The sequence below is a fragment of the Lontra canadensis genome, unplaced genomic scaffold (genome assembly GCF_010015895.1).
Source record: "Lontra canadensis isolate GAN:19392208 unplaced genomic scaffold, GSC_riverotter_1.0 scaffold6, whole genome shotgun sequence".
Taxonomy (NCBI): domain Eukaryota; kingdom Metazoa; phylum Chordata; class Mammalia; order Carnivora; family Mustelidae; genus Lontra; species Lontra canadensis.
The window spans coordinates 2,240,104-2,264,995 of record NW_022631000.1 but is presented as its reverse complement, the minus strand read 5'-3'; the positions used below and the strand labels follow the sequence as shown (position 1 = coordinate 2,264,995).

Genomic DNA, 24,892 nt, shown 5'->3' with positions numbered 1-24,892 from the left:
GCAAGATATCTTTCCATTATTTCTTTTCAGGCCCAACCATGATCCAAGATTAATGCTCATAAGAGACACGCTATAAAATTAAGAGGAAGTACGTATAGGACGCAGCCCCCAGCTGGGTTTTATTACCTATACAGAATGACTTTAGTCACATTTCACTGCTCAGGGAAAATTATATCCCCAACAGACAAACTAAATTATAGTTGTTAAAATCTACCACCACTGCTGCCAGCCCTCAGTGAGGCTCTGGAATTCCCTATCTGAAAAGCTAGGAGATAATAACTTTTGAAAGAATTACAGTAGCTGTGTTCCAATTCCAGGAAACACAGGTATATAATTTATTTCACTATCATTTTCCATCATTCGTCTCCACTGAAAAACATGAGATCTAAAATAAGGTGATAATTACTGGCCCACCCATTAATACACCGTGGAAAGGGAGGAGTAGAGCTTGACCATAGAACATTTAACCCAAAAGAATCAATGCAGAGAAAATAGATCTCCAGGGCTGTTAGGTTAAAAATGCCAAGTGGTCTAGAACCAAAAGTACAGTGGACTCTCTTACGTTTTCTCACCGTGTATGCCTACCTCCTCCCCACCTGTTGTTACGACATAGCCAGGTTCTTATCTCCTCCATAGAAGCTCAAAAGATACCCACAGGGAGGGACCAGCCAGCAGCTATCTTGCTGCAGGAGAGTCTGGAGAGCTGCATACCTGGTGCAAGATGTCTCTGTTAGAGAGTGGAGCTCCATGGCTGTTCTGGGGCACCTGGTTGCAGTTCCAAAGGGGACACAGGAAGGACATCCCCAGCCTTGCCAACAAATGCTTGCAGCTTCTGTGGGCTTTGGTCATAACTTTGCATGGGGAAGAGGGGCCATGGGGTGCAGTCATAGCTGTTTTAGTCAGGGGCAGCAGGAGAGATGAGCTGACAGAGGTGCACTGCTGTGCCACATCTCCTTCTCTTTCTTTTCAGGACCCCTCTCTCACCCCCTAGCCCTAAAATACTAAGAAAATATCAATATGTTGAATCAGTACCCAAATAGCCCACTCCCCAATATTTATTTTCCATTTATTTCCCCTGTGAAACCTCAATGTGTGGCTCTTGCGGGGCTGAAAGATAAAGAAAAATACAAAGAAGAGCCTCTCCTATCTGCAGCCAACCACCTGGTATGCAAAGACCACTATGATTATTTTTAGTTCTATGAACAGAAGGACTGATCAAGTATATGTCCAACAATAAGTCTTGTACCCCTGCTTAAGAGGACCGGAAGGATGAAGTAACTAATTGATCTCAAAGTCTCTCTTGCTTCTAAAATGATGCAGTCTTATGATATCCAAAGACATCACAGAATCAGTGGGAAACTGGAACTGAAAATAAACCCCAAATCAAGGTTAGTCTTACAGCAAGCCTAATTGTCCAGATGAACCATTTTTCTCTGAGTTTATATCTGTGGTCCATAATTGGTTTTTAGACAAACTGTTTCTAGCACACATTTGGATAATCCATTGATAGGCTAGGTTCTTCCTGATGAACAGGTTGGACAATATAGATGGACACACACAATTGCTATACAGAAAAAAAAAAAAAAAAACAGCCCCATAATCTCTTCACATGAGCCCTTCTATCCTAACTTGACTAAAAAGCTAAAGAATCCATTGTGTGTGCCAGATATACATGTGGCCCAGCAATTTCCTATGGAAAATGTATTCTGTCTGGTAATTAAGATATAAATCAATTTCACTTAACATATTCATGTGCTTCTGTCCTCTGTAGCCTGTGAGGTTTCTGGGGAAGAGTTCTTCCTCTAAAACTAAAACATACTGAAGTTTCCTATAGCTGACAAGCAAAGACAGTTTGGGGCGACTGTGTTGTTTGATTTAATAAAATTTTGGCGCTAAAAGTAAACTGGAATAGAGGCAGCAACTTCTCATAAACTCTAATTCTGGCTGAACAAAGCAGGCATGTGGAATAGCTATTATGCTCTTATTCACAGTATTTTTGTGAAATTCTGGCCTCTGCAGATTCTGTATTAATTTTCTACATCTTTTCTCATGGGTTTTGTAGAAAAGAATAAAATAAACTAACAGAGCATTAGGCACTTTACTGAGTTTCTTTGTAGGTGTGGGTAGCAGGACAATTGCTTCATCATTAAGGAAGAAAGAAATTTAGGGGATTGCTCAGTTTTGCAAATTTTCTCCTGGCAGAAAGTAGAGCTAAGAGCATGGAACTCCACTAGTCTATAAAGAGAGCAATTATTCATTCACATAAGTATATTATTTTCATTATTTTTCACTTAGAATTCCTTAGTGGGGGGTGGTGTGCCAGAAATGTACTATAACACTATAGACTTGGAGTGCAGCCCATATCTGGAAATTTCTTGTTCCTGTAGAAATGGGAGATAGAGGAATGTCCCTGAGGACATACTGGGCAGCTGATTGATGACACCTGATGGCTGCTGATCCCCTGCCCCTCTGCCCTCTGTCCCTGATCAGAACTTATTTTATCCTTTAATAAGTGTCCTTGCAGCTCTGCCCTTTTGCTCCTTATGTGTATTCCCAGGTCAATACAAGGTCTACATGAGTCAGGTGTCCAGAAATGCCTGGAGAACTGATTGATTGGATTTCTCATTCCTTATTGGAGTGCCTGTCACTCATTTTTTCATATTCCACTCTTCCATTTCTCTCCCCCTTACTGAATCCTTACCTGAAAAGGGCTCAAATATTTCAAGGCTACCTCGGGGTAAAATTAGATAACCAAACCACTCAGACCAACAAGCAGGTACAGGGTGGCCTTTTTATATAAAAGGCAGGTTGCTTGAACTTTGAGACGTTTGCTAGAGTGGAAATCAACTTTTTAAATCAATGGGAATATATAAGTAAAAAGTTCATAAATAAGGAAAACTATAGTTAGTTTATAACTATAGTTATATAGTTATAGTTTAGCTCTATTATAAGCAAATTAGAGGGAAACTTTTATAGAAACAAAGGAAGGGAAGGCAGCAAATGATAGAAAAAATGGTCTATCCTAACCAAACTTGAAGGTTAGCTCAGATTAGATCCTACAGGTTGGAGTGTCCCCATCTCTGACAGTTTTGCCCATAAACTATAGATCCTACTGTTTGACACCCTAGTTTTTCACTTTTCTATGAGTTGGTATTTAAACTTACGCTGATTTTCACAGTTGTTCTTGAACGCTACCCTCTATTACCCACTCCTCTGGAATAATGTTTTAACACTTTCTAGACTCTTTATTGAAATCTTAAAACTTTTCATTATTGTTTTTTCTCAGCCTCTTAGCCAGCCAAAATATGGAGCTATTTTGATGGCAGACAGATTCATCTGTTGAATTTTTATTCTTCCCAATAACCCCATAGCTATACCCTTATTGTAAACTTCACAATCTCAAAAGCGAGCATGTACATAAAGAAGAGTTCTGCCTTGAGAATTCTATGGCAGTGTTTGTCAAGTTCCCTGATAATAAAATCGCCTTTAAAAATTATTCTAGAGATAGAAGTTTAATACTAGAGAACATTTATAATCACTTACTATGTACCAGACACCTTGCTTTTATATATGTTATTTCTTCACAAAAAACTCAAGAGGTGTTTTTATACCCTTAAATAACATTATCCTCCTTTTTATATAGGAAAAAATCGAGATTCACAGAGTTTAAGGAACTTACCTTAAAGTCACATATCAGTGAGCTGTGAACCCAAGTCTTTGTGGTTCCACAGCCCATGACCTTAGCCACAGCACCTTGCTGGCCTTCTGAAAGGGAGGCTCAGGAAGACTGGTTTTGTTTGGATCCATTCCCACTGGGGCAGAACCTGGCATGGCATTCTGCCAGTGGCATTTGTTACTCACTTGGCTTGTCCTTGGAGAGACAGAGGCTTGACTACAGTCATCATCTGGACTGTACTCCATTTAGATACTGGTTTTGATGACATAGGCCTTATAAATGGCTTTTTAAAATTATTTTCTTTTTTTTAAGAGATAGAGTGAGGGGCGCCTGGGTGGCTCAGTGGGTTAGGCCTCTGCCTTCGGCTCAGGTCATGATCTCAGGGTCCTGGGATCGAGCCCCACATTGGGCTCTCTGCTCAGCAGGGAGCCTGCTTCCTCCTCTCTCTCTGCCTGCCTCTCTGCCTGCTTGTGATCTCTGTCAACTAAATAAATAAAATCTTAAAAAAAAAAAAAAGAGAGAGAGAGAGAGTGAGTGTGAGAGAGGGGAAGGGCAGGGAGAGAGGGAGAGTGAGAATCTTAAGAAGACTCCATGCTTAGTGCAGAGCCTGACCTCACAACCCTGAGATCATGACCTGAGTGGAAATCAGAGTCAAACGCTTAATTGACTGAGCCACCAAGGTGCCACAAATTAAATTTTCATTTTTATCTGAAATATATGTATATGGTTTTAAAAGTCAAATGCTACAAAGCTCTTCATTCCTCTTTCTAAATTCTACTTCCCAGAAGCAACAATTTTCATTTTTTTTCAGCTTTATTATGGGAAAATTGACCAAACTGTAAGGTATTTTAAGTACATACAATTTGATAATTTGATATACATTATGAAATTATTTCCTCCCCCCACAATCAGGTTAACTAACACAGCCATCACCTTGTATATTAACCTATTTAGGGGTTGAGGGTGACAACATTTAAAGTCTAGTCTTAGCACATTTCAATCATACAATACAGTGTTATCAATGATAGTTACTGTATTCTACATTAGATCCTCAGATCTTCTACATCTTGTAACTGAAAGTTTGTACCCTTTACCAAGATTTGTTTTCCACTTTCCTACTCTTTCTGTGAGTCTGACTTTTTTTGAGATTCAACATATCAGGGATACCATGCAGGGGTTCCCGTTACTCCACATCCTCACCAGTATGTGTTCGTTACCTCTTATCTTTTTGTTACTAGACATCCTAATAGGTGTGAGATGATAACTCACTGTGCTTTTGATTTGTATCTCCCGGACAGCTGGTAATGTCGAGCACTTTTTCATACCTGTTGGCCGTCTGTATATCTTCTTTGGAAAAAAGTGCCTATATAGGTCCTTCGCCCAGTTTTTAATTCAGTTACTTTTCTGTTATTGAGTTGCATATGTTCCCTTTATATTTTGTTTATTAGCCCCTTATCACATACATGTTTTACAAATATTTTCTCCCATTCTATAGGTTGCCTTTTCTTTGTGTTGATGATTTCCTTTGCTGTGCAGAAGGCTTTTAGTTTTATGTAGTCTCATATCTCTTAGCTTCTGTTACCTTTACTTTTGGTATCAAATTAAAAAATAAAAATCATTGCCAAGTCTGATGTCTAAGAGATTACCCCCTAGGTTTTCTTCCATTAGTTTTCTGGTTGCAGATCTTAGAGTCAAGTGTTTAATCCATTTTGAGTTAATTTTGTGTATGGTGTAAAATAGTGGTCCAGTTTCATTCTCTTGCATGTAGCTGTCCAGTTTTCCCAACTCCAGTTATTTGAAAAGACTATCTTTTCCCCCAATTGTATATTCTTGTCTCCTTTGTCATAAATTCACTGTGTATGGGTGAGTTTATCTCTGTGTTCTGCATTATGTTCCATTGATTTATGTATCTGTTTTTTATACCAATACCATACTATTTTTGATGACTAAAGCTTTGTAATATAGCTGGGAATCCAGGACCATAAGGCCTTCAGCTCCATTCTTCCTCAAAATGACCTGGGCCATTCTGGGTCTTCTGTGATTCCATACAAACTACAGGATTCATTGCTGTATTTTTGTGAAAAATGCCATTGAATTTTGATAGCAATTGCATTGGATCTATAGAATGCTTTGGATAGTAGGGAAATTTTAACAATATTAATTCTTCTAATTCATTAACATGGAATGTCTTTCCGTGTATTTATGTTTTCCTCAGTTCCTTTCCTATTTCTTATAGTTTTCAGTGTACAAATCTTTTACCTTCTTGGATAAATTTACTCCTAAGTATTTTATTCTTTTTGATGCTATTAGAAATGGGATTGTTTTCTTCATTTCTCTTTCTGAAAATTCATTGTTGGTATATGAAAACACAATGGATTTTTGTATACTGATTTTGTATCCTGCAACTTGACCAAATTTGTTTATTCTAACAGTATTTTGGTAGAATCTTTAGGGTTTTCTATATATAAAACCATGTCATCCACAAATAGAGATAGTTGTACTTCTTCCTTTCTGATTTGGATGCCAGTACTTGCTTCCCACCACCCCCACCCTCCAATTGCTCTGGCTAGGATTTCCAGTATTATGTCAAATGAAAGTGGCAAGAGGCAGCATCCTGGTCTTGTTCCTGACTGAGAGGGAAAGGTTTCAGCATTTCACTGTTGGGTCTGATGTTAGCTATGGGCTTGTCATTTATGGCCTTAATTATGTTGAGATGTGTTCCCTCCATACCACTTTTTTGAGAGATTTTGTCATGAAAGCATGTTGAATTTCATCTAATGCTTTTCTACATCTACTGACTTTATATGGATTATCCCTCATCTTATTGAGTGGTATACATCACATTGACTGATTTGTGGTTGTTGAACCATCTTTGTATCCCTGGACTGAATCCCACTTGGTCATGTTCTGTTCAGATTATCTATTTCTTTATCGTTCAGTTTTGGTAAGTTTTTTGTTTCTAGGAATATATCCATTTTTTTCTATATTACACAATTTGTTGCAGTATAATCTGTTAAAGTAGCCTCTTATTTGGGGGGAATCAGTTGTAATGTCTTCTCTCTCATTTCAGATTTTATTTATTTTAGTCTTCTTTTTCCTTAACTGAAGTTTCATCAATTTTGTTTATCTTTTAGAAAACCAGCTCTTAGTTTCATTGATCTTTTTTATTGTTTTTTTGGTCTCTATTTCATTTATTTCTATTCTGATCTTTGTTATTTCCTCTCTTCTGCCAACTTTGGGCTTACGTTGTTCTTTTTGTAGTTCTTTGAGCTGTAAAGTTAGGTTGTTTATTTGGTGTCTTACTGTAGGTATTCATCATTATATATTTCCCTTTTTGAATTGTTTTTGCTGCATCTCATAAGTTTTCATATGTTGTATTTCCATTTTCCTTTGACTCAAGATATTTTTGATTACTCTTTTGATTTCTTCTTGGATCCATTGGTTGTTCAGGAGCATATTGTTGAAACTCCACATATTTGTGACTTTTCCAGTTTTCTTCATGTAATTGATTTCTAGTTTCTGACCATTATGATTAGAAAAAAATGCTTGATATGATTTTAGTTTTCTTTAGTTTTTTAAGACTTCATTTGTGGCCTAAAATATGATCCATCCTGAAGAATGTTACATGTGTGCTTGAGAATATGTATTCCAATGGAATGTTCTGTAAATGTCTGTTAGATCTTCCTAGTCCAAGGTGTTGTTTTAAGTCCAATGTTTCACTATGATTTTGTCTGAATGGTACTCCACTTTCTTTGCTCCCCATCTGAATGGTATATCTTTTTCCACCCCTTCACTTTCAGTCTATGTGTGTCCTTAAAGCTGAAGTGAGTCTCTTATTTACTCTTATTTACTTGGTTCTTGGTTTTTTTGTTTGTTTGTTTGTTTTTATTCTTTGAGCCACTCTTTGTACTTGGATTGGAGAATTTTGTCTATTGACATTTAAAGTAATTATTGGTAGGTTTGGACTTACTGAGGCTATTTTGTTCATTGTTTTCTGGTTGTAATTCTTTTGTTCCTTTATTTCCTCTTTTGTGCTCTTTCCTTGTGATTTGATGATTTCCTGTAGAGGTTTACTTGATTGCTTTCTCTTTATCTTCTATGTATCTACCATGGGAAACTGCTTTTGTTAACCTGAGGCTTACACAGACCATTTATGACAGTCTATTTTAAGCTAGTAACAATTTAACTTCAAATGCATACAAAAGCTCTACACCTTTACACTCTCCCCTCCACATTGCTTTTGCTATCACAACTTACTTTTTTTACATTGTTGTAATCCTTAACAAATTGTTACATCATTATTTTTCATACTCTCCTCTTAACCTTCACGTTAAGAGTTGCAAGTTATTTGCCCGACTATGATTACATTAGAATGTTCTGAATATAACTATGTATTTATCTTTACTGGTGAGTTTTATACTTTTCTATGTTTTCTTGTGACTAATGGGCATCCTCTATTTCAGCCAGGACTCCCTAACCTTTCTTGTAAGGCCAGTGTAGTGGGAATGAATTCGCAACTTTTGTTTGGGAAACTCTCCCTCTTCTTCAATTCTGAAGGACAATTTTGCTGGGTAGTTTTTTGTTTGTTTTAACTTCAACATGTTGAATATGTCAGATCCACTCTCTTCTGGCCTGAATGTTTCTGCTGAAAAATCTGCTGATAGTATTTTGGAACTTCCTCTGTATGAAACAAGGTGCTTTCCTCTTGCTTCTTTTAGATTCTCCCCTTGTCTTGAACTTTTGGTGGTTTAATTATAGCATGTCTCAGTGTGGATATCTTTCGATTCTCCTATATGGAACTCCTTGGACTTCTTGGCTATGGATGTCTGTTTCTTTCTCCAGGTTAAGGAAGATTTTAGCCAGTATTTCTTTACATAAGCTTTCTGCCCCTTTCTCTCTCTATCCTCCTTCTTGGACAGGGCCCTATAATGCGTATCCAAGTCTGCTTGATGGTGTCCTGTATGTCTCTTAGCTATTTTCACTCATTTTCATTTTTTTATCTTTTGGCTCCTCGGATTAGATGAATTCCTCTAGCCTGTCTTCAGGTTTGCTGATCCTTTGGTACAGGTCATCTAGTCTGCTGTTGAACTCCTCTAATGAATTTTTCAGTTCAGTTATTGTATCCTAAGCTAAGTGATTTGTTTGGTACTTTTTATTTTATTTTTTTAAGATTTTATTTATTTATTTGACAGAGAGAGCGAGCACAAGCAGGGGGAGTAGCAGGCAGAGAGAGAGGGAGAAGCAAGCTCCCCACGGAGAAGGGAGCCCGATGTGGGGCTCAATCTCAGGACCCTGGGATCATGACCTGGCCGAAGGCAGAGGCTTCATCCACTGAGCCACCCAGTCGCCCTTGTTTGGTACTTTTTAAATAGTCTCTCTTCATTGAAATTTTTGCTTTGTTCAGGAATCTGCCTCTTGATCTTGGTAAGCATCTTTACAACTATTACTTTGAATTTGCAGGTAAATCACTATCTATTCCATTGAGGTCTATTCCTATAGATTTTCTTTGTTTTGTGTGGAGCATAGTCTTCTGTTTCTTCAATTTCCTTCTTTGTTCATTTTTGCACATTAGCTAAAACAGCCACCTCTCCCAGTCTTGATAGAATAGTCCTGTGTAGGAAATGAATCTCTTGAATCAGTCCACCCCAAGGTCCTAGCTGTCCCTCAAACCTCTGAGCTTGTCCAAAACACCTGCTTTGTTATTAGTGGCTCTGTACCTGAGGGTGCTCCCAAACCCATCAGCGTCCCAAAGGGGAGACTTGCAATCAGCACCTGGATGCAACCTAATTATAAACTGGACCCTCATCAGCTAGGATACTATGTACTTAATCCCCCTCCAGAGAGACCCTGGAAGATGGGCATTTTTGCCTGCTCCCTCTGTGCTGGGCCCAGGATATAGCCAGCAGGAGAGTTCCTATAACTGTTTAAAAAAAAAAAAATGCTTTGTGTGCTATAGTATTATGGGACTCAAGAATACAAGCCCCATCAGTTCACAGAGCCAAGCAAGTGGGGGCATCCCTTGAATAGCAGCTACAAAAGCTAGGATGCCAGATATTTGTACACTCCTTCCAGGGAGATGCTATTGACTTAGCTGTACTGTTGCAGCAGGCTGGAGGGAGGGGACAAGGAAGGTGCCAACAGTTTCCCAGCCTCTGGTGAGGATTGCAGCCAGCCAACACATATGTGCTATAGTTAGAAGCTTCACCCTCAGATAGCAGGGGGTTTTTAAAATTTTTTTTAAATTCAATTTAGTTAACATAAAGTTTATTATTAGTTTCAGAAGTAGAATTTAGTGATGCATCAGTTGCATATTATCCCCAGTGCTCATTACATCAAGTGCCCTTTTTTTTAAAAAAAAAAAAAAAAAAGAAGAAGAAGAAGAAGAAGAAGATTTTATTTATTTGCCAGGGAGAGGGGGGGAGAGAGAGAGAGAGAGAGAGCGAGCACAAGCAGGCAGAGTGGCAGGCAGAGGCAGAGAGAGAAGCAGGCTCCCTGCTGAGCAAGGAGCCTGAAGCAGGACTCGATCCCAGGACCCTGGGATCGTGACCTAAGCCGAAGGCAGTGGCTGAACCAACTGAGCCTCCCAGACATCCCTCAAGTGCCCTTCTTAATGTCTATCACCCAATTATCCCATCCCCTCACCCATCTCTCCTCCGGGAACCTTCAGTTTGTTCCCTCTAGTTAAGAGTCTTTTGTGGTTTTTATCTTATTTTTCCTTCCCTTCCCTTATGTTCATCAGATAGCAGGTTTTTAAAGTATGAAAATAAACCTCGTGGGGAATACTGGTATAGGGTGGTTTTGCCTATTCCCTCTGTGCTGAGCCCTGGGGGGTTAGCTGGTTAAGAACTGCTTCTTGGCTATAGTTCTGAGGGACTTGTGAATGGAAGCCCTATTGGCTTTTAGAAGTAGGTGTTTATGGGCCTCATCCCTCATGTGAGAGTCTTAAAAGTTGGGGTATTAGATGTGCTGTCCATACCCTATGCTCCTCATGGAGAAGCTGGGAGTTGGGGACTTGCTGCCAATTACAGGACACTATGCCAGGAGCAGGGTTTATGGCAAGAGTGTGTCTCAGCCTTTCCTACCCATTTCAGTGTGGGTGTTCTTTCATTTACCCAGGGTGTATGAGCTGCTGGGCTAGATTCTGGATCTTTCAGAGAGAACTCCTCCGTGTGCAGCTGTACATATGATGTGCCTGTGGGACGAAAGGAGCTCAGGAGCCTCCTATTTCCTCATCTTAATCAGCTCTCTTCCGTGTTCAATTGCTTGCACTATTTCTTCTGTTAATTAAATCCGTATTTCTAGACTGACCATTTCTCAAAAATGCAAAATACTTCCATTTCTTTGTTCCATGTATTTGTGTTCCATATCTCCTAGAATCCCTCACCATCCTTTTGTCCCCATCTCCTACATCCTTTTCATTTATATCCTTTGTCTTCTTTTACTCCCTTCCTTTGTGGCATTCCTTGAGAAATACATCTTTAGCATAGATTATTATGGAAGATGATGTTTTTGAGTTCTTCTATGTCTGGAAATATCCTTTCTTTTACTGATGGTGTTGTTTAGGTGGACAGACTTTAGAATGAAGAGAAGACTTTTGAAGGCATTGTTCCATTGTTTTAAGTATTTTATTTATTTTAGAGATAGAGAGGGGAAAGCAAAGGGGAGAGGCAGAGGGAGAGGAACAAGAAGATTCCACACTGACAGCAAAGCCTAACGTGGGGCTTGATCTCACAACCCTGAGGTCATGACCTGAGCTGAAATCAAGAGTCAGATGCTTACCTGACTGTGCCACCCAGGGTGCCCGTTACATAGTTTTCTACCTTCCATTGCTAAGAAGTCAAATGCTATTCTGAGTCTGGATCCTTTGAATGGGACCTATTTTCTTCTCAGAAACATTTAAGATCTTGTCTCTAGCCCAGTGATCTAAAATTTTTCAACTTGTCTGCTTTGGTTAGGGTTTTTTCTTTTTTTAACTTTTGCTGAGAGTATAGAGCTTTTAAATCTGGAAGCCCATGTCTCAGCTCTGAGAAATTATTTACTTTCTAGGATAATTGTGCACCCTTTTCACCTCCTCTCTCTTCTGGAATCTACTAGTTAGGTGTTACATTCCCTAGAAAAATCAGATTTCCTTATTTTCGCTCACTTTTCATCTGAGTTTTTATCCTAGTATTTGTAACATTTTAATTTGATCTTCCTAACTATTAAATGTTTTATTCTTTCAAAAATAATGTCTTTTGTGAAAATTTTTAATAGCATGCTCATTCCCTATGTGAAATCATTATCTTCTGAAACATTACTCTTGACCTAGAGTGTCATAAATTTTGTGATAGAATGTGCTACCTGAGAAAAATTTTGCCACTTCAAATATTTTCTTTGTATAGGGTTTGAACACCCAAAAATATATGCCTTTTAAGTTTCCCTGTTAATTAATTTTAAATGATTTCTTCAAAACTTGTTAAGTATCATAAAGTGTTGGCAAGAAACAGAAAAAGTAGCTTATGAACATCTGTGGCATGCTACAAATGGAGCTGCAGTATAAATAACTGTGAAATAAAAAGACATGGAGATGGTTCCAGCAATCAGACTTGGCCAAAGCACAGGGTTTTTGGCAATGGCTTGGAATGTGGAATGCATTGCCCACTTAAATCAAGGTCCAGATGCTTGTTATTTCTTTTTTCCAGTTTCCATTCACCATAATAGGGTGTGTGTGTGTGTGTGTATGTGTGTGTGTGTTTTAAGGTCTTCAGGCCTCTGAGCAAGAATTCAATCTTTAAAAAATGTTCCATGCCCAAGCAACATCTTATATACATGCCATTTATTTAAATGAGTGATATGGATGGTTTTATATTGGCATTCTTATTGCAAATGATAATGGTACCTTGTATCAGTTGATTAAGTTTATAAAATGCTTTGATATATAGTCTTTCACTAAAAACCCTGGAAGCTTTAATCCTCATTGCAGTTTGTAAAAGCAGACGGTAATAGCACAATGATTAAGAATCTCATTGTTCTTAACTGAAAAATAGGATAATACTGATCTTGTAGTGTTTGTGTGTTGTTACTTTATATATGTACAGTTAATGTGTTTGATACATAGCACTCAAAAATGGTTGCCGTTGTTGTAATGCTAGAATCTGTCATCTTAGAGACTTTAGCTGTATTATAATGCATTGCCTCAGTAGTCAAGAATCTGATTTCCTGGAGCTCCAGAAAGTTGTTACTTCCCCACTTAGTATCTTCTGTACCAAGTAGAGCTGTCCTCCTTCTGTTTTTCACTCATTTATAAAATGTATTTCCATCTTTTGTGTGTTCTGCATTCTAATTCAATTACAAACTTCTCAAAAATAGGAATCCTCTCCCAAAAGTCTTGTACAAATTTAAGATTCAAAATGCTATCAGCTGACTCAAGTTGGTTTTACACTCATAATTATTTTCCTGCTAAGTCTGCTTTTGGAAAGAATGCTTAGTTTCAGGCAACCAGCAAACAGCTTTACTGCTTGAATTTCTTAAAAGGATTTGTTCTAACTATTCTATGAATACAGTGTGGTAAATATCGCATAGCAAGTTAATGCATAATTCTTAGGATCAAACATACTTAGAACACCAGGGCATCTAGGTTAATTTTGTGTTTTGTTTTTTAATGTAAAGAGTTAAGGCCTAGCCTACATGAATCTGATTTGTACAGGAAGAAAAGTCAGTATTTGTGCCCATGCTCTTTCATGGTCATACTACCATTTCCCTATTCTGGAGGTATGGCTTCCTGTGATCCACAGAACACCGGAGTTCCAGGAGACAGAGACAGGAAATCTTTGCATAGAAATACTTTCACATGCACCTGTTCCCCTAGCTTAGTCCAGTAGGTCTCAAATGTCAGTGGGTATAGGATTCACCTTGGGAACTTGTTACAAATTCCTACTTAGACCCCCTCAAAAAATTGATTCAGCAGCCAAGATGAAGCAAGAAATCTGTGTTTTAAACAAACTTTCCCAAATGCCCCTCTATCATGTGATTCTGACATACATAGTTCAAGCCCCACAAGGTGAAACATTGGCCAAGTCTGAGGCCGTGTCCAGGGTTGGGATAATAAGAAATAAAAGGCAACCTTCCCATTAAGTAGTGAAGTAGCGAAAACATTTGAAGGAGAGACTCCTGGTTGCTGGAATTAGCCTGGATCCACCATATACCTCTTCCTTTTGTGTTCCTTACCAATTTGCCTAGTTGTTTCTACTAGCTAGCTGTCTTTTTAAAAAACAACACCAATTTTTTTTATTAACTTAATCCTTATACAAAACATCAGACAAGGTGTTCGATCAGTAGAGTTTATTTCCCCATGCTGCTTCTCAAATATATGTGTACTCACCACCTCATGATTTCAAAATAGAATCAAGGATTTCAATATAACAAAGAAAGATTGTTTCCTACCCCTGAAGAATGTATTACAATTTTTTAAAAAAAATTTCTCTCCTACACAGCTATGAATTCCAGGTGAAACCCAAAAACCCACTTGGAGAAGGCCCACCCAGCAACACGGTGGCATTCAGCACTGAATCAGGTAATCACATCAACAGTAATGCCCACCCAGGATATTAATAGGCCACAGTGTTTTGCCTAAAGAGCTTCTCTGAAACACAGCTAAATGAACAGTGTATAGAACAGTGTATAAAGTGTTTAATTTTGAGAAAGCAGATTGATAAAAAGAGCCATAAGGAAACATTACATACATCTTTTCTCACTTATTTTGATGTCAGAAAAAAAAAAGACATACCAGTTTAAAAGATAAAAAGTTTATCAATGTATACTCAAAAAACTAGTGAATGAATACTCCCTCTGGATGCTTAGAATCAATGGCCAGAATCAAAATATCAGACACAGTCATAGTACGTCCAGAAACGGAATTCATTTGGTAGTTTTTTTGATAAACAGCTGTGAAAATGTCTGATCTTCTATACTCCAATTTCTTTAAAAGATAGATCTGTACTCATAGCGTTAGTAGTGTCATTTTTACACCAGCTGCACTTCATGGCATTCTGGTGACTTTACCATCAGTAATTTCTGTCTGAATCTGAAAGAGGAAGCTTTAAAATGGAGTGAGAGCTTGAAGAGCAACAAAGATTCCAAAAGATACAGCTGAGTACCTGGCAGGAGACTGTTTATGGAAAATAGCTCTAAAACAAAACACACTTCAGTCTTTAGCAAGAGTGTACCATTTTGCAAGTCAGACTTAACTGTCAGGATCCAACTGCTTCACTGTGCTGCTGGCCCGCTGGGACTTACCTAATGTACTATCTGACTCTTGTTTGCTGTTTCTCTTCAGCGGACCCAAGAGTGAGCGAGCCAGTTTCTGGTAAGTACCTGTCTCCGTGTGAACATAACTACATGCCTTTCTAAACTGATTCAACTAAACAAGCATGGTGGCATTTTAGTCATGATTTCATTTTAGTCCACTTTGTCTTAGACTATCAGTCAGGTGGGAATGCTTACCTAGAACCCTCCCTAACACTGAGAACCTGTAACGTTTGGGGGGAACAAGTCGTGTATTTTGAAACTTGCTTTTCATTCATTTCATTCAGCTCAAAATTTCAGTTATGTAAGTCAAGACACAACCTCCTCATTTCCACTTTTAATGAGAAGTCACATTAAAGCATCAGTTTAAATTATATACTATGCTACCAAAAACAAACAACCCCCCCTCCCAAAAACAAAACACAACAACCTAAATCTGTCCCTAAGGGAATGCTGGCCACATGCAGCCCTGCACAGGTTACTTGAAACCTAAACATACTGCTTATCTCGCTACTGACAGGAACTTAGGTGGGAGTTTATATGTTTAAACTCAATACATTATTTTGGGTCCAATATTTAGCATTGGAGAAAACCAGGTTATCAGCAGGCTGACAATGAACTTTGCAAATGACTTTTTAAAAAAATATTTAGTACTTTTTAGCTAAAGATATTTAGCTCTTCAGCACCCAAATGCTAAACTCAAGGCATGTGTTTTCCTTATGCAGCCGGAAGAGATGCCATCTGGACTGAAAGACCCTTTAACTCAGACTCCTACTCAGAATGTAAGGGCAAACAGTATGTCAAACGGACGTGGTATAAGAAGTTTGTAGGGGTGCAGCTGTGCAACTCTCTCCGCTACAAGATTTATCTGAGTGACTCCCTCACGGGTAAGCAAGGCTACCGGCTCTGTTTCAAGCCTTCAGGGAATGCTTCACAGCATTCTGTAACCTGGCCTTTCCTACGGATGGCTCCCCACACCAAGGTGTGATAGAAACAGTTCTTCATTTTGAGCAACATGTTACTGGAATACTCAGCCTGGGATTAGAGGCATGCGATCAGAATGTAAATAATGAAAATGCAGTGTGAAACAAAATCGTCCGGGCAAACTTGCATGTGAACGCACTTGCCACACTGAAGCTCACTGTGTCACAGCCACCAGGCACAGAGAGCCCACTGATGATAAAATGAGTGTATGTAACAGTCATCATGGAAGGAATAGGGCAGATTTAAGATTTAAGTCTCCCAGAGATCAAAACACCTGACAGCGAGGGTGATAACTCCTTGCTCCAGATTCAGTGGTAATGTTATTTTCTCTTTTGTATTCACACAATAATAATTTTAAACAAAAAAGAAAAAAAAATTTTAAACAAGGCTGGTCACAACAACACGGAGAGGTAGACATTTGGTCAGTCATTCAGCAAATAGCTGCTTTGTTCAGAGGTTTTCTAGGTGCTAAGGACAAAGCAGTACACAGCTTCTAATTTAGTAGGGATAGACCGCAGACATGTAAATAAAAATTGCATGCAGTGCTTTGAAGAAAAATTAAAAAGGGTGAAAGAAAATGTTCCAGGGGAAGCTTCTTTAGTTAGAATGGCCTCTCTGAAAAGCTAAGGTTTATGCTAAGTAGAAAACTATGAGAAGGAACCACCCCAGCAAAACTCTAGGGATGAAGCACTAGAGGTAGAGGGGAGAAAAAGCAAGGGCCCTGCTGGAACATGCCTGGCCAGGCCCCTGGTGTGGCTGAGGCTTCAGAAGGAGAGGGGCAGCCAGACAGACAGGTGTGGAATCCTGTGGGACTTGGACACCAGGTAAGGATTTTGGGTTTTCTTTTGAATATAATAGGTGTGTGCAGGGGGGATTTATGAAGAGTAACATCTGAGCTGCATTTTAAAAAGATGCCTGATTTCTGGGATGAGTGGAGGGGTAAGGGAGTAAGAGAGAGAGAGAGGAGTAAAAGCAGTGGTGGCAGCTGAAGACTTCCAGTGTTCAGTCAAGAGACACTGGTGGCTTGAACTAGGGTGAAGGGGGGGAAAAGTAAAAATAGAAAAGACTATCAGAAAAAACTGGAATATTTCAGAATTATCCTCTATCGAAGATAGTAACACTTCATGATCCTTTAAATTTCTCGTTCCTTAGGAAAATTTTATAACATAGGCGATCAGAGAGGCCATGGAGAAGACCACTGCCAGTTTGTGGACTCGTTTTTAGATGGACGCACAGGACAGCAACTCAGTTCTGACCAGTTACCCACCAAGGAAGGTATGTTTTCTGGGCCTCCTCCTAAGTAAGGGGATTTTTCAAATTAACACAAAAAGAATTCAAGCTAAGGAAAACAATCACTTCAAAAATAATTCTACAGTACTACTGCTCTAATTATCTGACTAGGAAAAAAAAAAAAAAACTTCATGTAAGACCTTAATAGAAGTTTCTCAACTTTCCTACCAGTCCTTAAGACTTGACTCCTTAGAGAAATTACACAGACCTCTATAGACATTCCACTTCAAGAAAACTTCACTTTGCAAAAACAGAGTAGTGTTTCCCAACCTTAAATCACTCCTGTATTACCTTATACTTACACAGAGCACACAGCCATTTTTTAATTCCCTTATTTGCCACATAAATATAATTAAAATCAAAAAATTCTGGTGAGTAATGAATAACCACTGCAACTTGCTAAAGACATATTAGCACTAAGCTGCTCCATGAGGATTTAAAAGACTGAAAATTTAATCCTTAGCCAGGCAGGGCAGGAGAGAGTAAATTAAATGTCCATGTTACTCAGCAATCACTCAGAGGTTTCTGCATTATTTGACTAGTCTTTTCAGCAACATGTTTTGTTACAGAGCACTTAAGTCCCCTTTTACTATAGTTGGTGTTTTTATCTGTGAACCCAATTAACAGGAAGTTGAAAGTGCTGCCACTCAGGCACTGGATATAAAATATACTGTAAATTGTGTACACTGCCAAAACATTTTACATCTGTTGCAAAAATTATCATTTATTATAGAGTCCTTGAAGGAAGATTTCACCTAAGTTTAATTTTCAGAAATTTAGCATTCCTGCCATTGTAGTAACTAGCCCTGTACTTGGTCAGTTCTTCATAGACCATGACTAGTCCATACTGCGCAGACTACTGAACGTGCTCAATCACACTCAAAACACAAACCAGCCCCCGACCCTGACTCCTGCCCCTTTTCAGCTTTGTCTCCCAGATGCTACCAACCAGCTCATTCCACCTCGTTAAGGCACAGGTCAGAGGAGTTTCAGGCACCCCTCATGTTTAGCTAGCCATTACAACCTCCAGGAGACACCAGGCTGTTTGGTATTCTCCATTTTCTAAAATACTTCACATCACCTATAGTAACATTCAGTCGTACAAGGACACCCTTCCATCTGTGAGTGGTGTGGGCAAAAATATAGCAGCTATTAAAATAAAATTATTTTCCTTCTTAGGCTATTTCAGAGCAGTTCGTCAGGAACCTGTCCAATTTGGAGAAATAGGTGGTCACACCCAAATCAATTATGTCCAGTGGTATGAATGTGGGACCACAATTCCTGGAAAATGGTAGATGCTACAATCAGAATCAAAAGTGCCTTCTGTCTTATCATGGCAAAAAAATAATTGGAAACAGTATTTGTCACATTCATTTAAAGCTGTTATGTTTACTATGTATTAAAGTTTAATAGCAATAGTAGATGTTTATTAGAAATATTGCTGAGAATATTTATCAGGTTTTACAAAATCATTTTAAGAAAACAAGATATTGACATTAACAAAATAACATTTTTAGGGAAGCTGGCTCCCTACTCATGGTATTTTAAGAGATCATTTGTATATTATTTATCACTCTGTTGTAATGATGTTTTGAGATACTTTTATAACAAATTTAACATCAAAAACTAATATACTTTTTAAAAAATATTTCCTTTTATTAAAGTGCATTCTTCTTACTGGTGAGTTAATGCCATAAATCTCAACTTGGTTTAACTTATTAGATCAAATTATCTTGAGCATTTGTATCTGGGGGGAATAAAGGTCCTAATATTCATGTTTATTTAAACTTTAAATTTTTAGCAATAGCTAAACAGCTTTTCTGAAGCATTTCAATACTTAACCATTCATACCAATATACATTTCTTTAAATCTGTGCAAATTACTAAAAAACCTGTTTGAATCATTATATTTGATTTCAGCTGCAAACCAAATAGAATATCTGATCTGTTCAATTTCAAAATATCCATTTTGTTCTTTCTCTACCCATAAATATGCTACAATGTCTGAATGTACTTTGTCAAACTACCCTTTAACCAGGGATTTGTCTTCATACTGTTAATATAATTCTAATGAAGCTGTACGTAGAGACTGAATGTGAAGTCTGAGCACAAACACCCCTACATTTTACAGGTACTCCTGTTTTTAGACCTCTAGGAATGTATCAGAGAATGTTTTCGTAATTTTGTCTAACTCAATCTGTAATGAAAACTTAAAAAAAAAAAAAAAAGTCCTTCATTTGGGGAGGGACATGGGAATGCTGCATTATTGCCCTCTTTCTGAAAGGACCTTTCCTCTGCTTACCTTTCAACATGCTTCAAGTTTATCAACGCTACATTTTGTATTTTTCAAGCAAGTATAAACTCTGCAATAAAGAGATGTAGTTTTTTTAAGACGGAGTTCTTCATTTCTGAATGATTCATCTATATAAGGAACATCTCAAAGTTATTCAAGATCTACCCAAAACCCCCTCGTAACTGTTGTGTTTATATGTAATTGTTATATGTAATGTTAATTTGTCTCCCTCTGAAATCTATTTCAAAGAAGTTTCATTGTTTCAAACCAATGATTATTAAATGCATTTCTTTCAAAGTCAGGACAAAATTTCTTAGAACAGAAAACTCTAAGTTAAAACGCCTATACTTCATTTTGAGACCAAACAGCAAAAAGAATTTCTATTTCTTCTTTTTCTCATGGAATTTAGTCATTAACATACACAAGACCACTACTGGATTCAATTATCTTTATTAACCTATCAATGTTACATTTTATACATAATACCTAGTTGTCTTCTCAAAGGGGTCTAGTTTAGTACATCATGTTAATAAAAAGCCAAGTTAAGATGGCTAAACTTCAACCTAGCGTTTTAATATCCTCCAGACAAGGCAAGCTAGAAAGTCAATCATTTTACACACATCAGAGTAGTGTTCCAAAATAACTAGGCAGCTGCTACACTTTTAAGCAAGGGAAGAAAAACACTTTTCATTTTGGTCTTTTTGTGTTCCAGCAAATTATACTTTCAATTAACAGCAACAATGATATCATAAAAAATGCTCTGCTTTTTAAATTTCTGAACTTCAGTACAAATTAAAATAGTAGTATTGGAGTCTTTTGGGAGGCAAATAGCTAGCAGCTACAGTCATCCACGCAGCGGAGCCTCTCTATCGATAACCAGGTCCGGGTTGGGTATAGCCCTGACCAAACGGCGGGCGGGTGCGTGCATAAGGGTTAGGCCCACTGGGAGGTGGAGTCATAGTACTTCCGGGAGGTGGAGTAAAACCTGGTCTTGGTTGATAGGCCCCGGGTTGGCTTGGAGCCATTCCAGGTTGTGAGGCAGGGGCCACAGTGTAACTGGTAGGCTGAGAAGTCTGGGTGGTGTAAGTCTGTGGAGGGTAACTGCTCGCCTGGTACTGCTGCGCTGGTTGAGCAGGCAGCTGCTGAGGCTGGCCAGCAAACGCAGGAGCCGGTGCCTGGGAAGCTGGCTGCTGGCCATATCCCTGGAACTGCTGAGGTTGTTGGGGTCCGGTCTGCTGACTATAGCCTGCTGAAAAGGCAAAATAAAGTACATATAGATCGTATTTTTCTTTTGGTGAAAGGTTTTCCAGAGAATTAGTCTTACTGTTATGGACCAAAAAAGATGAGAAATTGAAACTCATTCCTAAGTATTCATATAACAAGTAGGGTAATATATAGTCCATCATATAATATTACTTCAAAACCAAGTAGTATCAAAAAAAGGTTATTTCTAAACAATTTTTAAACCCTCTAATCTAAATTGAAACCACTACATATTTCTTCATTACAAATGTACAAATGTTTCTAGACTACATAATCCCTAAGAGCAAATACCTGTTCTAGCATAATTCCTAGTGTAGAATAGATGCTCAAATGATAAATGCAGGAATTAATGTAAAGCTAGTCATTAACCTGGTGTAGAGGGGAGGCCTACTTAACAGCTGTACCAAGTAAAAACACATTGAGACAATGAATATTTTTAAATGAAGCAATGATGCTACAAATACATCTTATTGTGCTAATGAGATGCTTTAAGGTTCACTCACTCTATAAAAACCAAGCCATTTAAGAATGAACATTATGTACCCACTTTCACAATCCTTAAATTCTTTTAGATTTAGTATCTGAAGTTTTGCCTTTGTAACTCAGAATTCTGACTTAGTAGTAACAGCATAACACATAAAAAGCACATGATATTGCCCCACAATATCAACATCTATATGCATTATTTACTAGGATTTTTTTAAAATTTTTTTAAAGAACAAGTCTGCTTCACTAAAATCTTTTATCTCTACCATGAAACACACCTGCAGCTACTTGCAATGAAACCTCTCCAATGACTGGAATCCTGTCAGCATTAAATACCAGATACATAAGAAAATAATTAAAATATGTACAACCCTGCATTTAAATTAAAAAAAAAAGGATTGAATGAATTTGAGTATATTCTGAACTCACCTTGAACCTGGGTTCAAAATTTACTCATGAAAGAAACCTTTCTGACACAGTCCATGAGTAAAACTGGAAAAGCAGAGGGAAACTGCCAAACCAACAGTGTCAAAAATGGTCCAATGTTACCACCACCACTTACAGTCTCCAAGCAGAGTATTTAGTTGACTATTTCCACATCTCCCAATCAAATTCAAGTTAATAGGACTAGTGGGATCAGAAATACAAAGATGATGATTTGAAAACTAAATTTTACTCGAGTGAAGACGCTGACTAAAATCATTAAGAACAAGCTTAACTTTTAATAAGTAAATCAAGCATCTAAGGCATTTTACTTACGGTAGCATTCAAATACTGAAGTCAATTCATGATAAAATCTTGAATGTCATACAACTTCTCCTATCCTCTACATAAAATTTATTTGCTTCATTTTTTTAACTGTAAGTTTTGAAGAAACAGAAGAACTCAGCTTTTACACTGAAAATGTCTATACAAGTTAAGACTCTGAGCAAAATACTGCTGCCTTTTCATCCTGGCAGCTCAAATCCAGACTGGCTTTTTAACTGAGGCTGGGAACAACCAAATCCTTAATTATTTCTCAACAGAGGGAATAACTCCTATGGGCCTAATGCCATTTCATTAGCAACCTATTAACTCTTTGATCATAATGTGGCAGTGCTTCTATTATGTGTACAGCCCCACCCTCTCCCTTGAAAAACAACTTTGAAGAACAACAAAAATCTCAAGAAATGGAAATTATGTGATTTTTTAAAAATAATTAATGAATAGCGTAGGACAAGGGATCATATGATCCACAAAGTCTAAAATACTTACTATCTAGCCTTTTATGGCAGCTAAGTCTGCTACCACTGCCCTAGGCTGGAGAATGCAGAATGATATTAATTAACAGCAAAGTCAAATACACCGACTCTGAGCTCCCCCACTGAATGGCTGCATGTCCTTCATGTGTCACAACCTTTCTGAACCCGTTACAACTGCCTCTTTTTTCAAATGAGTTGGCTAGACAAGTACAAAAAGTTTTCAACCCTGCCTACACTTTAGAATGACCTACAATGCTTTTAAAATATCAAAGCCCGAGTCCCATTCCTAACCAAATGAAACAAAATATCTGGGAGTAGAGCCTAGGCACCTTTAGCTTTCAAAAAAAGCTCTCCAGGTGATTCTGAAGCACAGAGGGAGTTGAAATCCCCTGGATTAGAATGATGACTAGGTCTTTTCAGATCTGATATCTATTATTTCTACAAATTATATAATTTATAACACTCTGACTTTAAAGGACTGCAAACCTAAAATAATCCTAATAGCATAATCCAAGCTTAAATTCATCCCACCTATTTTACATAATTAAAAACTAACAGCTATAGGTTAAATCACTCTATAGCAAATACAATCCATATGAAAACTGCTACATGCGCTAAAATATGTCCAAACTTCAATTAAAGATGGAATTTTATGGACTTGTGCAGAAGTCATGACACTTTTTTTGGACAGCCTGAGAGTAAATATTCTAGGTTTTGTGGGCCACACAGTCTCAGCTGCAACTACTCAGCTCTGCCACGACAGAGCAACAGACAGCACAGAAATGAACAGGTGCAGATGTGTTCCAATAAAACTTAATTCACAAAAACTGGTGACATGCCATATCTGGTCCATGACTATAGTTAGCTAATTCCTGCTCTTGTTGAACTATAAAACTCTGTAAAACAGAATTTTAGGCAAGATTCAACTTAGATAAATTATTTTTAATTATATGAACTTTTGATACTTAAATCTTTGGCTGTGAAACATGAGTTAAACATAAACTCCCTCTCTGATACAACAAATATAAAGTTATCTGATTTATAATGATCACAGTCAAAGCTACACTAGAGATTTCATATTTAAATATGGATAATCTTCAGTGGACAAAAGGTAAAAGAAAATACCCAGAATGCCTACATTCAATATTCTTAGCTGCCCGGATTACATTTGACACAAGTTTATTTTTTTGGCCTATTTTTGTATTCCCACATACTTCGGGAGATTTAAAAACCTAAGTAGCTTAATTTGGTTCTTATTTATTAAGATTGCCTTTTCATGTATGAGGAAAATGTTAGTATTTTTACAATACAATGGAATTACATGTGACATACAATGGGTGAAAAAATCTTGCATTTCTGCCGTTCTGAGTCACCCAAGAGGTGTAGATCATTTCAGTATAAGATAGCTTGTGTTAAAATGTTTTCAAACTATCAGTTATTAAAAAATCACATACTGTGACTGTTGACTGAAATGCTAACTTAAATATTTATGCAAAACTTTAAAAATAAACAAATGTATTTCCTCCCACAAAGAAATACTTAACGCCTCCTATGACAATGTAAGTACTACAAATCAAGGAGTGAAGAGGAAAGGATCAAAGTGTAATGAGTTCAGAAACAGCTCACAACCAATGAGTCACCTCCCTCTGGACGCGCGCTCACCTGAATACTGAATCCCGTACTGCTGGGGCGGCTGAGGTGGCGCCTGCGGGGGCTGAGCCCCGTAGCCGGCCTGCTGCGGGTACTGCTGGTACATCGGACCTAAAAAAGACAAGACAAGGGAAAATAGGTTTCATTTGGCAGAGAGAAATATTTTTAAAGTACATTTAATTCTCTCCCCACCCCAACACATAAATACACTCAGCAACAAGCCCCAAGGATGTGTCCGTTCCCGCTGAAGCGCTGCAAAACAAAGAACGAACAACTGAACACCGCTGCTGTGCTGTGGACCGACTGCAGGGAACTCGGCAGCGGCAGCAAACACCACTAGTGTGGTCACTCAAAAATTCCAGAAAAACAAGCTTTCGAACCCCACTGCCAACAGACAGGTACTGCTTATGTTCTGTAAAAATCAACCAAGTCAAAAATCAAGAAATAAAAATCTGAGGAAAGGAACAAATACAATTGAGAGCTCCTACATCTCTCCCTAAACACTGTATTTATTCTAAAGGTTTGAACCTTTGTTACCATATGAACAGACTCTGGTAACAAGGAACTAGGAGACATCTTTCACGGCAGACCTCAAAGACACCTGTAGCATCTGACAATAGTGTGCTTTTCCATCATCTGAACGTCCTCGCCCATCATGTGAAATCTGAAAAAGTCTGAATGTTCCCTCACTGTACACTTGCTGAGCACGTATACTGGAAAATGAGA

General features: G+C 38.0%; 2 protein-coding genes across 11 annotated transcripts in view; one reads left to right on the top strand and one right to left on the bottom strand.

Annotated features, from left to right (window-relative positions):
- Nucleotides 1–19,390, top strand: part of ABI3BP (ABI family member 3 binding protein) — a 245,382-nt gene extending 225,992 nt beyond the window's left edge. For all 5 annotated transcript variants that reach the window (XM_032852058.1, XM_032852062.1, XM_032852059.1 and 2 more), the window contains 5 exons: nt 14,149–14,228; nt 14,991–15,020; nt 15,685–15,846; nt 17,096–17,218; nt 18,413–19,390. In XM_032852058.1, the coding sequence (XP_032707949.1) occupies nt 14,149–14,228; nt 14,991–15,020; nt 15,685–15,846; nt 17,096–17,218; nt 18,413–18,528 (511 nt within the window). In that variant the 3' untranslated portion in view covers nt 18,529–19,390. The remainder of the gene's footprint in view (nt 1–14,148; nt 14,229–14,990; nt 15,021–15,684; nt 15,847–17,095; nt 17,219–18,412) is intronic.
- Nucleotides 19,391–19,960: 570 nt separating this feature from the next.
- TFG (trafficking from ER to golgi regulator) overlaps nt 19,961–24,892 on the bottom strand; it is a 33,712-nt gene continuing 28,780 nt past the window's right edge. For 2 of the 6 annotated variants that reach the window (XM_032852051.1, XM_032852053.1), the window contains exons 7-8: nt 24,179–24,277; nt 19,961–20,775 (exon numbers count right to left, since the gene is read on the bottom strand). In XM_032852051.1, coding sequence (XP_032707942.1) covers nt 20,393–20,775; nt 24,179–24,277 — 482 coding nt within the window. In that variant the 3' untranslated portion in view covers nt 19,961–20,392. Of the gene's footprint in view, nt 20,776–21,553; nt 21,595–24,178; nt 24,278–24,892 lie in introns of all 6 variants that reach the window. The other 4 variants (XM_032852052.1, XM_032852054.1, XM_032852055.1 and 1 more) reach the window with 3 other exon arrangements.